This window comes from Xiphophorus hellerii, chromosome 7 (assembly GCF_003331165.1).
Source record: "Xiphophorus hellerii strain 12219 chromosome 7, Xiphophorus_hellerii-4.1, whole genome shotgun sequence".
Classification (NCBI taxonomy): domain Eukaryota; kingdom Metazoa; phylum Chordata; class Actinopteri; order Cyprinodontiformes; family Poeciliidae; genus Xiphophorus; species Xiphophorus hellerii.
This window is the reverse complement of record NC_045678.1, coordinates 21,521,403-21,536,171: the sequence shown is the minus strand read 5'-3', so window position 1 is coordinate 21,536,171 and position 14,769 is coordinate 21,521,403. Positions and strand designations below refer to the sequence as shown.

Genomic DNA, 14,769 nt, shown 5'->3' with positions numbered 1-14,769 from the left:
GTAAGATATTCACAGTTTATAATGTCTTAATAGAACCTCACTTCAGATATCATAAACTCATGATGCTTTCATTTTTTTCCACATTTTGTCTTCAATATATCTATTCAAACATTGTTCAGACAAACATTGTCTAAAGTGTAATCCTAAAGTACTCACTTTCATCACTTATTAGGAATCATTCTAGGGTGTTACTTCTGACACCTGCAGGCAGCTCAGTAATCAGACTTGAATCTGTTGGTGTGTATGTGGAGGAAGAGGAGGAGGAGGAGCCCGGGCTCCTCCGCCGTGATAACAGGCTGCAGCTTCGGCTCTGTTATCTTCCGCTCCCCGCCAGCAGAACTACGGATCTCCTCCGGACCTCCAGCAGGAGTCATACATTTCCCATCTAAACTTGCTCCAACAACAGGAGCGCTCATCCCATGGTGTCCCCGGCGGAGGACTCCCGGGCATCCACTCGTGTTTGCGGAATCGATCTGCGGCCGCTACTTCGGGGGTCTTACAAAAAAAGTCATGGAAACGTGGTTTTTGAATCAAGTCCTCCTCTGCTCTTTGTCGGTGCTGGGTCTGGGTCTGCCGGGGCCCCTCTGGGCAGGGACCCCCGGCTACAACAGCACGAATTCGGTAACGGACGGGTTGTATTATTCAGCGGGCACAGACGAACCCAGCAACACCGAAAACGGTGAAACTTCAACTTCATATTCCAGCGAGAGTTTATCACCATCACAGAGGGACCTCCTGCTCACACATACGGCTGGAACCGACGCTGCTACCGCTGGGCACCTCGGTAAGATTATAGAACGAGAGTCCGGCGGATAATAGAAAGTTTATCATGCAAAGTGTTAAACCATATTTCCTAATGTAGCTTTTAATTTATGATGTAAAAGTGATCAATATCTTCAGGATGCAGCATGGGACCTTGTTGCTTCCAGACTGAGCCTCTAAACACGTGATAAATGGTAGTTATCCTGTTGTCGTAACAATGAGGTTGTTTCAGACCTAAATAAGTAAAGACAGAGCCATTACATTATTTTTGTCCCCGCGCTGTTTTTGAAAGAGTGTTTTTAAATTCCGAATTAAATTAAATTTAAAGCTGTCTTTTATGTAGAAAACAGAACTAAAACCGTAAATAATGAATAATGATAGCATTAGTCTAAGCTGGATCCAGTTCTATTTGTGTTGTCCACAAAGTAACAGAAAACAAAAACATTTTTGTTACACATGATTTTATGTCTTAACTGATGAAGTGGTCCTCAATTCGCTCCTAATATTTTTTTTACGTCTCACACTAAATAAAACTTTTAGAAGTCATATCAAAAATTTTGTCGCTATTTTTTTCAAATAGCTTGTAAATCTAATGGTAAGTAACGGGTAAGTTAGCCACATTGTTTTAATAAGAAATTTAACAAAAAATGTGGTTAGAATTTAACTAAAGCTGTTCGTTCAGTCACCTGGTGTTATCATTGCATGTGGTGCCCAAAAGAATAGTGTGTCTGTGTGTAGATTATTAAATTAATGAAAAAAGGTTTAAGTATTTTTTACATTCCCTATCAAATGTAGCAGCAAATCTGAAGTCAAACATGCTATCAAGCTGAGGGTCTTCACCCTTATTTAATTAGTTAAGTGGACATTTACTTGTTAAACATACATAACTTAGCTTTGGTACCAACATGAACTGAAAGGTCCAAAACTACATGTAACATATATTACATATATGAATGCTATTAGGTTTTGGCAATGCGCTCAGAAATATTGATTAAATGTTTTGAAGCAAAATGTATGCATTTTAGTTAAATGCAGGAAGTTTGTTTTGCCATTAACTAATACAGTATCTGTTTATGAAAGTAGGCCCTTTCAGCTATCTTAAGTGAACTTGATGAAGTTCTTCCAATATAAAGAAAATGCAGACAGAGCTGAAACTCAATTATGACATCATGAATATGCCGAGCAGAATCCTCAGATGACTCCAGTCTGGGCAGCATACTCTAATTTCCTGCAGTTTATGTACTGTGTCAATTGGCAGAGACAAGACTCATACAAGAAGAACATATTCATGAAAAGTTTTTGCTTTTATACATGCAGAAGATGTCGTTTTTAAAAATATATTTATTTTGCTTTTGAAGGAATTGGCGACAAATTTCCTGCACACAAACCATTGGGCATTTTATTTTATCATCTAGCTCACAGTTAGTTTTCAGACTAATAAAACAAATATGGGATATTTTCTCAGATCCTTCTACTTTTTACAAAACTTTCTACTACTATTTTTAATTCAAGAGAGATTATTATGCCTTAATGCAATCTTGGAAAGCCAGTTATCAAGGCTTTGTTTGCTTTTGGTGAATTGATTCAAAACATTTTAGTTAAATGAAGGCACACTTCAAACACTTTGCTTCCTGTGTGACATCAGTGGAAAATCAAAAGAAATCGGCCGTGATATCAGGAGGAATTTGTGAACCTCCACGACTCTAAAGGTACCAGTTTTATCTGTTCAAGATCTTATATGCAAGTGTAATGTCCAGCCATCATACCATTCAAATTTATTGTTTGCAGCATGTGCAAGGGAACACAAAATAGTTGATCCAAGTCTTTAGTTTTAAGAGGTAATAAGATGTCTATAAACTTCTGACTTTGAATAAAGTTTAAAAGATCACCAAAAATGTCTTTCTCTCATTATTCTCTAAATAAAAATAAGTTTATTCTCTAAATAAAAATAAGTTTGGCAATCCTAAAATAACACAGGTCAAGTTTAGTCTCATTTACGAATAGACATTGTCAAAAATGTCTTTGCTATAGATCTTGATATTAATATCTTGTTTCAGCTGTACATATGTACAGATTACATAAAAACCAACTTTCCTCTCAAGAATTTTCTGTATTTATAACTAGAAAACAAGATAACTAGAACTGTATAATATACAGTATTAAAATGTAACTACTTTTGCAATGTGAATGTAGGCAATATTCTAATCACAAAGACAGCATTAACGTAATACTGGGTGTATTGTATTTCAAGAGCCATAAGTTCATGCTGCATGTCAATAATATATTTGTCCAAGTGTATGGACTATGCTTGTTCTTTTTGTCCACACCTAGAGTTAAAGTTTTGTAGCAATAGGGGAATAAAGATGATGAAAATTAAAAACCAGAGAAGAGTCAGGGAAATGTGGCTTAAAATAAACCTCACATCTATATTAAAAATTGCAGGAATTCCTAATATAGTCCTGCGTGGCATCCAGATTTCAGCAAAAATAGTGCTGAAATCTGGATGCCTTTCTTATTTAATGTTGTATTTTATTGTAGGTAATATTTATTAATATTACCGTCAGTGCTAAATGCATTGATGTCTTTTTACAGCATTTTTAAAATTATTATTTCTGCTCTTTGAAGCCGGGTAATTAAGATGATGTGTTTCTAGTTTTATTTGGCCTGTGTGGGTTTGGCGAGATATTTCGGACATTCCCACCAACACCCTCTTTGATTCATGCAGTTACACTCAGTCCAAGTGGGAGCCGTCCCAAAAAGTTTCATAACACCAATGCCCTCAATCTGAGCTGCGCTTGAAGGCATGGATGCTGCAAGGAAGAAGAAGGTTGAAATGACTGACATAGAGCCTCAAGGTCATGGTCATATTGAAAGCTGCAAATCAACATTTGCAGCTTTCTGGTCACAGCTAAACCACCTGGCAACAAAACGTATGCACAATTTAGATTAACTTGTTTATTCACAGCATTTTTAATAATTTGTCACTAAGGAAGATGGACATGCTAAACCAGAGAGAACGGTTTCTGAAGCATATCAGATGTGAAGACACAACACTGACAACTGTGTTAACAGCTAAGAGATAAACAGCAGCGTGATCTGGGAGTGTCCATCACTTTCTGCCAGCACTACGTTCCAGTCTTAGTTTTGTTTCCCAGAATGGATCCAGAGAGAGACAAATGCGGAGGAACTAAGAGGGAAAAACAGTCTGATGACCCCTTTTCTCATCCCCTTAGCTTCCCACCAGACAGGCAGTTCTGCTGCTGAATCCACCTTTTATATAAGTTTTGTATGGGAGCCATTTGTGGCACCATCACTAACCCCTTTTCTCAGTCCTGGAGAGAGGCCAGATAAAAGGCTGTCAGACCACACAAGACCAGAGAGATAAGCAGAGGAAGAAATCTCATTCACACCAGGCCACTAACTATTTAGTTGTTACCCCCAGGAGTAAATATATTGGAAAAGCCTGTACTAGATTAATCTTTTATTGCAGTAGCACAATCTCATACTCAGAAATTTGACGCAGTTTTCTTAAGTGACCCTTTCCAGCCATTTCGTCTTCCTTGGTTAGTTCAGTTTATTTATATAGCACAAATGTACAACAAATATTATCTCAAAGCGAGTTTAGGCAAGTAGCCATTTTCATGCAGCCAATTTATGGAGGTAAATCCTAAAACAAATAAAAAAATATTTATTTCATAGGGATTGTTGTTACTAATCAAAGTAAAAGTAAAGGCTGGAATGTGATGCAGCAATAAAAGATTAATTTATTTTGAGGGTCATTTTGAACACATCTTTAACAGGGGTGCCAGTAATTGTGAAGCATTTGGCGGACAATGTAAAGTAGTTGGTAAACGTCTGAGCAGATAAATAAAATGCTAATTGACATATAGGTCATATGAGTTGTTAAGGTTCCATATTTACTGTATTATTTCAGCTAGAAAAAATTACATCTATAACCAAAATGCAATTTACAGCTCATCTTTTGTTCTGAACAAACGAAGTAATGAATAAACTGAATGTCAACACCATAATGTCAGAGTATGCTATGAGGGTAATACTAAGAGTCATCTAATTTAAATAGAACATGGAACAATGTTTCTAGGTGGAAACCTTTGCTGCATACCATTCCTCTTCATGCTGCCCTTGATTCTCAGCTGTCAACTTCAAAATGCCACAAAAATGTCCCCAAATCGGCAATGGCGTCTCTGTCGTCACATTCTTTTCATTTCTGGTTGTGTTCAGGGAGTTTATATGTGACCAAACCATTTTAACCAGCCTAAAAGAGACCTTTGAACAATGAAAACACGAATAGATTCATGCTTTGCTGGTTTCTGCCAATCGCCCTGTGCTCACTCAGCTTTAGGAAGGAAATGGCAGATTCCCAGCAGAGACAGTCACTTCCATATTTAGGACTTCAAGCCATTGTTAGGAGTAGACAAACTGGCTGCCAGTTATACTCCACCCAAAATTTAGTGCCCATACAAAAAGGTTTTGTTCACCCTGACGGCATCTTCTTACTGTCTGCACCCTACACAGGTTCCAGCCTTTCTGGTTGGCGCCCTCTATTGGGCACTATTAAATGGTTGCAAAACCAAAATTTCAAGGATTTTATGAAATCATGACAGCATTTCTATGAATTCGTTTTAGTGAATTCAGGTTTCTTTGAAAAAACTGGAGTCTAGTTTATGTATTTTAGAAGTTTGACTGACAATATAAGAAAAAAGAAAAATGTATTATGAAAAAATGTTATGTTTACATGACAATTTAATAAAAATAGATCTGAGAATAAGTTGCTCCATTTTAACCATTTAAAAAAAATAATTAATGCCAATCTTTTTGACCAACCATCGATTCATCCATAGATTAAATCATTCATTCCTGCAATATCCATTTAGCCAGCCAGCTTATGACATTTAGCTGTGGTTTATTAACTTTATTTGGCTACTTGACAGAGTACTGAAAGTGCTTACCTAATTAAGAAAACATAAATAAATAAAAAATAAAACTACTTTTTCCTTCAGATACTGAATAAATTACTCAGATTACCAAACCTGGTGCAGCTTAGTCTTTACGAGTTCGTGTTGTATTGTTTCAGAATGCACACAATGAGAAAATTAATCTTTGGTTTTTGCTTTTTTTTTCTATTTGCAGACATGGAGCAGACAGAAGCCTTCACAGAAACAAGCAGCAGGTTTTCTGAAGCCACAAATCTGTCCACAAAGCCACTTACCTCCTCCTTTATAACCACCACTGAGTTCAGTAGTAGCAGGAGCAGTAGTAGTAGTAGTGGTAGTAGTAGTACTAGTAGTGATAGTAGCAGCAGCAGGAGTAGTAGTAGTAGTAGTAGTGGTATTAGTAGTACTAGTAGTACTAGTAGTGGCAGTAGTAATACTAGTAGTGGTAGTAGCAGCAGCAGCAGTAGTAGTAGTAGTAACATCAGCAGCAGTAGTACTAGTAGCAGTAGCATTGTCGGTAGTAGCAGTGGCTTTACTAACACAAACCAGATGCCAGTAATCTCCCACTCGGTGTCTACGGAGGACAAACCCTGGCTGTTTCCTGAGGATGAAACCATGTCCCAGGACAGTCCAGATACGACGCTCCGTTTGGGGGACGCTACTTCTTTGGTGTCGCAGACCGGCACACTCACCGGCAGAACCTACACAACAACTGTAAGTCGTGCCGGGGAAAGAACTCTGCTCTCTGTTACCTCCTCTAACAACAGCAGCTCATCGGCATTTACGGAGGACTCAAGCTCCCGTCAGCCTCCGTCCACCTGGGGTGTCCCTCCAAGGCCTGTGGAAACCGAGGGTTATACTCAAAGCGCCCCGTCTACAAGGACTGATGGGAGAGAAACTACAGAGCAGAGAGTGACTGGGAGTTTTTCTGAAACTAATGGTCCAGCGGCGGCCAGCGGAACCCCAGGTTTAACCGGACAACCTAACGCCACAAAGCATCAGCTTTCTTTAACATCTCAGGAGATAACTAACTCAACTCCACCTCTCAGGGTAACGGAGCCCAGCACTGATCAGTCAGACACACCTTTTTCCTCCACTTCTCCTTTCACTTCACACTCAGAGGGTCCAGTAAATGTCTCTGGGACGGATCAGGATTCTGACAGCAGTGTTGGATTGTCCACAGAGATGACCACTGGAGCCCAGAGCCCCAACACTCAGAACCAAGAAGGCACAGAAGGGCTTTCACCCCAAACCAGTGAGGATAGTGTGGGTACAGGTTTGACTACAGTACCTTCAACAATCAGCAGTTCATCTGAAATGGATGAGTCTCAGACAAACGTGCCAAGAACGGTTACCGGGGTCTTCCTCACTCCTACACCAGTCACTGCCACTGAGAGGTAAAAATTGTAACTTTTTTTTTACCAATTGGTTCTCACAGAAACTAATCAATTTCAGTTAGCCTTTTCGCCCCCTGCTGGTGGTAGAAAAACAGATAATGCTAAAGTGGAAGGAAATGATGCATATTTTAAAAAGTGTTAGTTTGTATTCAGGCCTCTCAGTTACCTTCAAAAAATAATCTAATATGTAAACCAGTTTCCTTCAAAAACAGTTACCTTCAAAAAATAATCAGTTACATTCAAAAAATAATCTAATATGTAAAAGGAGTCCAACTGTGTCAAATTTAATCTCTGTATAAATATAGCTGGTCTATGAAGGCCTCAGATGTTTCTTAGAGCACATCAGTGAAGAAAAGATTAAGTGCTATAAATATTTTTTTGCAAGATAGTGCACGTATTTAAAATTTAGTTAATTCAGAAACAAAGCTACTTGGAGATTTAATCAATTTTCTCTTCATTTTAACAGATCACAGACAACAGAAGAAAACACCTTTAAGTCAACTGCTTTTACCACCACCAGCATGGCCTCCACTGTTCCTTCCCTACCAGCAACATCAGCATCAACGCTGAGCAGCAGCTCTAGTAGTTATACTACAGAATCCATTACAGAGACCACTGTCCCATCTACTTCACCTTCCTCCACAGCCCCCACCCCGACCCTGCAGACCTCTGCAGCACTCCCACCAGTCCAAACGCAGAGGCCTTCAACTAAGATGGTCATTCCTACAAAAGCAGCAACCACGCAGGCAGAAACAAGCACAGGGACCCAAAGACTCACCACAATGCAAATTCAGTACAGCAAAACCACTGACAGTCACAGCACTCCTGCCAGGACTACAGAGGCTGTACACACCACCAAGAAACAGACAGATGGAGGGGCCACAGAGCTGGAAGTGACGACGGTGCCCACCGCAGTCCAAACTGCCAGACTGCCACAAAGTGAGTTGCTGACCTAATTCATGCTCACACTTCAATGTTATTAGGTTCCCTGATGTGACCTTGGCACAGCATGTTCTTATCTTCACTGACTGAAAGAAAAATCAAGTCTTGTATGTCATAGAGGGTAACATTAAAAGTGCAAATGTTTCACATATATATTTTTTAAAACAGCTGAAAAGCTTGGATGTTTTTGTAATTGTAAAAAACAACTGATTATAGGTCAAATATTACTTAAAAATAATCATTATGCATTTGAGTTTGATAGATGACAGATATTGTAAATGCATAACAAAATGACTAGAAAATTTTTAAAAATATTATTTTTTCATAAACTGAAGCTAAGTTGTTTTATTTTCAGATATGAGTAACTGTCGATTTTAACTCCTAAGGTTAAAGTGATCAATTTTTCATAAATGAATTCAGGTTCATCTTTGAAGGTTTTTAGCGACGTCCTGTGGTGAAAGCACGTATTGCAGCCAGTTGCCTTACATTTTTAACATGTAGGGGAAGGACTAAGGAGTACTTCATTTTTTTCTTGTGTATTCCTTCTAAATATTGCACAGTACACATTGCAGTTATCCATAAAACATCACAACCTATGCAAAGCGTTATAAAAATACATAAATATAAGCACTGCGTTCTTAACTCAAGTCCAAGCTTGTCATTAACTAAAATCTCTTACAGTTTAAAAAAAAAACCCATAAAAATCAAACCAATCAATTTTAAATGCCTAAAACGTTTACTTATAATGAAAATATTTCGTTAGTCTTTATTTATAATCATTTTTGTTAGAAATTACAGACACATATTTATATAGATATATTGGAAAATTATTTCATTACCATTTTCTAATTTGTTTAGGCTAAAATGAGAAATAACCACTCTTACTTCACAATCTATGTCTATGTATGTTCGAAACAAGAACACCAAATATAAATATCTCAGAACTGCAACTATCAAAAACATGTTTCTGAATGTTAGAGACAATGTTTTGAGTTGTGTGTAGAAGCTATGTGCTTAAGTACTGAGTTTTAGTGAAGATTATGCTGCTGTGAATTTTCTTCTTGATTCCAACAGTTGTCTTACTTGAGAGTATACAAAAGGCAAGGCAGGTTTGTTTATATTATCTGCCTAATTGCTATCAAGAACTGTGTCATGCAAGACCTTTTCCGATGCAGTCTCAGTGGCGTAATGTGGTCAAAATCCTAACTGAAATAGCAGACCTATTACATCTGAAAAGAAGATTTAGAAATCTGCTACATTTCATTTATTATAAATGCATTTTAGAAGAAACATCCTAAAAATAGGACTGGCATACTTTGTGCACATAGATAGTTATGCTGTACTCTGCTTTACAGCAGAAAAAAAATGGTGTAAGAAAAGAAAAGAATGTTTTGATGACACTATACTTTTTGACCTCCCTGACTCCCAGGAAATCCCTGTGTGTCGAACCCTTGCATGAACGGAGGGATGTGTGTGAGCTATAAGGGACCAGAGTTCATCTGTCAGTGTCAGAAGGCCTGGACAGGACCCACCTGCAACCAAGGTGATGTCATGTTTACACGATCAAAACAAATCTGCAGATTACAAAGAACATGATTGATATTTACAGGTCTGAAAGAGTTCCTCTTATATTGTACTTTTTTGCACCTACTGTGTTCAGATATGGATGAGTGTAAGCAGAACCCCTGCCCGACTGGCTCCAAGTGTTTAAACTCAAATGGCTCCTTCCACTGTGAATGTCCACTCGGCTATCATCTTGAGGATGGACGGACATGCACCAGAGGTGATCCTGAAATGCAAATCAGTACAGTTTATGGTTTTGTTAAAGTTATTCCAACTTGCTCACTGCAGGCTTTTCTTTCTTCCCTCTATAGTAAAGACATTCCTGGGAACTTTCAGTTTTAACAGACACGATCATATCAAAAACCCTGCCATGTATGAGAGAGAGATCATACAGCTGGTAAGTCTCACTCTACAATGCAAAAAATAATATGACAAAATATAAAATACTAAGGTAAATACAATATACAAGTCTATACATAGTTTTGCAAGACACTTTAACGTGCATCATCACTGCTTATATCTTCATTTAGTTGATGTTTAATGTATCTCATTCAGCTCAACGTGTCACTGTCGGTCCTCCAAGGTTATAGTCGCTCAACACTAAGGAACAAGTAAGTCTGCAGCACACTTCAACTTTTACATACATATTCTGTAGATGATGCTTATTTTAAAACACTTTAATTTGCTAAAAAAAAAAAAAAGTTAAACAAATAAAACAGTGCGATTGTTCCACTTAGGGAGCAGGGCGGGGTTCGTATCTTGGCTGTCAACATGTTTTCCATCTCCACTGATGTGACGACAACTGAAGTGTACAACAGCATCCAGATGTTTCTGAGCAACTGCAGCTCCTCACTGACCCACTGCAGAATGGTCCTGCAGTATCAGCTCTCCTACCACAGTGAGTTGATTAGCATGAACATCACCATCATCAAGATCAACAAGCTTTACTTTCTTCTCTTTCTTTCTGGGATGTGTTGGAAGGGTTACTTTGGACAGTTGATCAAATCTCAGTGTATATATGTATAGCCGCCAGGGGGCAGAGTTTATTCAAAAGCATTTACCATTCTCAACAGATAGCATTCAGGCCACTCTCTTGGTGGATTATTTAAATTAGAAAAACATTACTTCCAACACTCTCCATTACAGATATAAATGATTTAGACATAAACTTTTAATTTAATATCCAGAATGACTCTTAATTGTGTTCCAGTGGAGAGCTTATGTAAAGCTCAGAAGACTCAGTGTGATGCCGAGCGCTCAACCTGCACTGACAGCAGTGGAACGGCCTACTGCCAGTGTCTCCAGGGATATTACAAACACAACCCAGAAGACTTGTCCTGCCTAGGTAAGCTCTTTTCCTCATTACAGAATGGTGACAGATAAATAAATTGCTCACTTGGAGAAGAACAACAGAATATTTAGTTTGATTTGTTTAAATGATTAAAAATAATGCCAATTTTGTCTTATTTCAGAATGCAGGGATGGATACAAGCTGGAAAATGGCACATGTGTCGCGTGAGTCAAACTTTGTTTCTTTGTACTATCAAACCAGTAAAATTTAACGTTTAAAGTTCGAAAGTAGTTTTTGTTTCTGCTTTTCAGGTGCACTTTTGGATTTGGGGGCTTCAATTGTGCCAATTGTAAGTAGATCTACCTGACCAATAATGTTCAGTCTGTTTGTAACAAATTTTTTCATGTGTTATTAGTATTATTTTTTGATAACTGCAATCTCTTTCTTATTTTAACACTACAGTTTATAAGCTGATTGCAGTTGTGGTGGCACCTGCAGGAGGCGCTCTCCTCCTCATTCTCATCATTGCTCTAATTGTCACTTGCTGCAAGTAAGATGGTCCTCCTTGTCAGAGAATGTAAAATATATATATATATATATATATATATATATATATATATATATATATTAATTTAGATTTAATTAGTTTTATCTGGCTAAAGTTGGTGTTTCCTGTAAGATTTACTTTTAAATATGTCAACCTTTCAGGAAAGACAAAAATGACATCAATAAAATCATCTTCAAGAGTGGAGACATGCAGATGTCACCGTATGCAGACTTTCCCAAAAATAATCGGATATCCATGGAGTGGGGCAGGGAGACCATAGAGATGCAGGAAAATGGCAGCACAAAAAACTTGCTGCAGATGACTGACATTTACTATTCTGTAAGTAGATTTTTCATGTTCATTTTACAATATTAAAACCTTTTTTTTTTAGGCACAGAAGAACTGTACTTCTTTGGTACAGCTGATAATTTCAACAAGATCAAATATTTAAAGTATTTTCTGTATTGTTTCCCTCAGCCTGCTTTGCGTAACTCCGACCTGGAGAGAAATGGCCTGTATCCGTTCACAGGTCTGCCGGGCTCGCGTCACTCATGCATTTACCCCGCCCAGTTGAACCCTTCTTTCATAAGCGATGATTCTCGGAGAAGAGACTACTTCTGAATGTCTTCCTCTGGACCCACACACATCCTCTGACTCTTACTGTACTGCATCATGATTTTTATTGTCGCCATGGGGAGGTTTATGAGTAAAGTCGTTTGGCTGTCTGAAATCGGAGTTCGACACAGAAACTTGTGAGCTTCTGTGTGTGGCGCATTTTAAAAATAACTATTTTGCAAGTTAAATCCTTTTCCCTGTGACCATTTCAGTGTTTTTGCATGTTTTGAATCATTTAGTTCAACTTCTACAGGGCTCCGTAAATGGAACAATTCATCCATTGTTTTAATGCAAAGGTGAATGGTCCATTACAGTTTGTGTTTTGTCTGCCTCTTGTGCTCAGTTATTGCTGCCTGGCTATAAAGCACTGCACTGATAAACAGTGAAACATAAAACAATTCTTCTTTATAAGATTTTAGAAAGGTAAAACAGACATCAGCAAAATGGTCCAAAACATCTAAAAATATGAATGATGCAGCACCTGAAATACAAGTCCACAACACTGCTGTATTAAGAAATCTAGTTTTATAAATCTTGAAAAAAAATTGTGGAGCTTAACAAATAACAAAGATTGGATCTATACTGACTGAATAATGATTTTGTAAACTGATGCTAGCTGTTATTTATTCCAAGTATGCCCAAGTTGTCCACATGTAGCACAATGGTTATCTCAATCATACACACTGACTGACTTCAAAGGGATAAACCTGTGGCTTTACGTGTGTGAAAGTGTTTGCGTGTGCGCACAAAAATGAGGGTATAGTATGCGTGTGTGGGTGTGTGTGTGTGTGTGTGTGTGTGGGTAGTTGGGTGCAAAATAATAATTACCAGAAAATATCATAATTCTCCATAAGTGTTTGAATGTAAAGATGTATCATAATTTGCCTTTGCTGACATGGATTATTATTTTTATGAGTGTTTTCCTGCTGGTTTTGTGTGTTTATATGGTGTGTCGATTCTGGCGTTTTAGTCAGAAGTGTTTATTTAAATAAAAAATACCTAAATGATTTTTTTTGCCTGGAATTTATTGCTGATTTTAATTAATCAAAACACTTGAAAAACTCTTTTCTCAACTCACATATTTGACACATGAGACAATGGAGCCTGGGGATGTTATAGGAGCAGAATAATTATTATTGACAAGAGAAAAATATTTTCAGTTAAATATCTGTTAAAGTGGGAGACATTAGTATTCACATTTTTTAACATCTACATTTGCCTATACTTGACATAGAGAGAAGTGAAACATCAAAGGTGAGAACAATGACAATGCATTTAAAGTGATGAACACATTGAAGACGACCTTGTTCACAGGTAATTTCAAACTGATGAGAATAATTTTCATAATCTGTTTGCATAATATGTAAATATGTCAGAATTATTCCACTGCATATTTGATGTCATTGTCTAGTTGATAAGAGCGGTTCTCTTCACAGAGTAGATAGAGAAGACAGGAAAACCGACACATAAAAATAGAAGAAACACACAATCAAAGATGGAACTACCTAACGTGGGTTTTAGTCAATGGGCCTGTAGGCGTAATCAACTTCATAATTAATGCATTTTCCATCTTCTGCATCGTGTGTCCTCTCCACGGAGAAAGGATCAAGCAACCTCTAAAGTTACTTCTGGGCTCCTTGGTTGTCAGCACCATTGTTTATTTCTTAACAGTTTTTAGAATGTTTTTTTCTGAGAAAACTGCTGACGGGATCGCTGAAATATATCTTGTGATCACACTTGGCTGTTTGTCCAGCAGCTTTGCTTCCTCTGTCTGGCTGAACTTCTTCTATTACACTCAGTTTGTTCCTGCACAGAGAGCCATCTTCATCTGGATTAAGAAGAACATCAAACCAATCATCTTCTTCATTTTGCTTTTAGAAAACATTTACAGTTTACTGGATTTAGTCTTGGTTATTATGGCTCCCTATTCTACTGGATCTGAACTTAACATGACTTCTGCGGTGGAACAGGCATCCATCTCCAAACCGGTGGAAGAGTTGCTGAACCAGACTGTGAACATATATGCTATTATGGTTATCATAAAAAAGGGTCATTTTTATCTCTTGTTTGTTGTTATGATGACATCTAGTCATCATAGATCCAAGATCACTGTAGTCTATCTTGGAATGCACATTCGGCGTATGGTTATAAATGGACAGTCCCTTTCCAGTGCTCGGCTCAGTAGCCAGTTGAGAGCCACTATCACTGGCATCATTCAGGGTCTCCTGTATTTTTCCTTTGCTGTCTGGCATGAGTACGTGTTTACTTCTCAGCAAAATCTGTCTGCTTTCATAAGTCGTTATGTACGATCAACAGCGGTCAGTTTCTACATGTTGGGCACCACGTTTAACCTGGGAGCTGGTCAGTCTGTGTTCAGGCAGAGAGCAGCAGATATGTGGAACAGAGCAGGTTGGTGGTTTAGGAGCTGGCAGCAGAAATAAAACATGTGACCTGCAGAAAAATTGTATATTTACGGCTGTTTTTTTTTTCTCTGCAAAAATATTTTATTGCTTAATGTACTTTTAGTTATTTTTATTATCTTCATTAAATGATTAAATAAAATAAAAAAACCTGCTACATTGTGGTATGTGTGTAAGTAATTACTACTGTACAGAAATATTCCACTCTATTATTTTCACATCAGACAGATTGTATGATGTCTGAATGGGGGAAAAAAATGTCTATATTAAAATAGAG

General features: G+C 37.8%; 3 protein-coding genes across 3 annotated transcripts; all 3 read left to right on the top strand.

Annotated features, from left to right (window-relative positions):
• The first annotated feature begins 228 nt into the window (after window positions 1-228).
• LOC116722845 (cell wall integrity and stress response component 2-like) lies at window positions 229-6,256 on the top strand. The gene is made up of 4 exons (XM_032567184.1): window positions 229-784; window positions 5,914-6,126; window positions 6,173-6,180; window positions 6,242-6,256. The coding sequence occupies exons 1-4, from the start codon at window positions 244-246 to the stop codon at window positions 6,254-6,256; spliced, it is 777 nt and encodes a 258-aa protein (XP_032423075.1). The 5' UTR covers window positions 229-243.
• Window positions 6,144-13,080, top strand: heg1 (heart development protein with EGF-like domains 1). The gene is made up of 13 exons (XM_032568321.1): window positions 6,144-7,114; window positions 7,581-8,053; window positions 9,486-9,599; window positions 9,717-9,839; window positions 9,931-10,016; window positions 10,175-10,230; window positions 10,357-10,517; window positions 10,830-10,964; window positions 11,092-11,134; window positions 11,222-11,259; window positions 11,373-11,460; window positions 11,619-11,796; window positions 11,935-13,080. Exons 1-13 carry the CDS (start codon window positions 6,267-6,269, stop codon window positions 12,076-12,078), a joined length of 2,487 nt encoding a protein of 828 aa, XP_032424212.1. The 5' UTR covers window positions 6,144-6,266; the 3' UTR covers window positions 12,079-13,080.
• LOC116722843 (uncharacterized) lies at window positions 12,148-14,542 on the top strand. The gene is made up of 2 exons (XM_032567183.1): window positions 12,148-12,209; window positions 13,568-14,542. Exons 1-2 carry the CDS (start codon window positions 12,148-12,150, stop codon window positions 14,511-14,513), a joined length of 1,008 nt encoding a protein of 335 aa, XP_032423074.1. The 3' UTR covers window positions 14,514-14,542.
• Window positions 14,543-14,769: the final 227 nt, after the last annotated feature.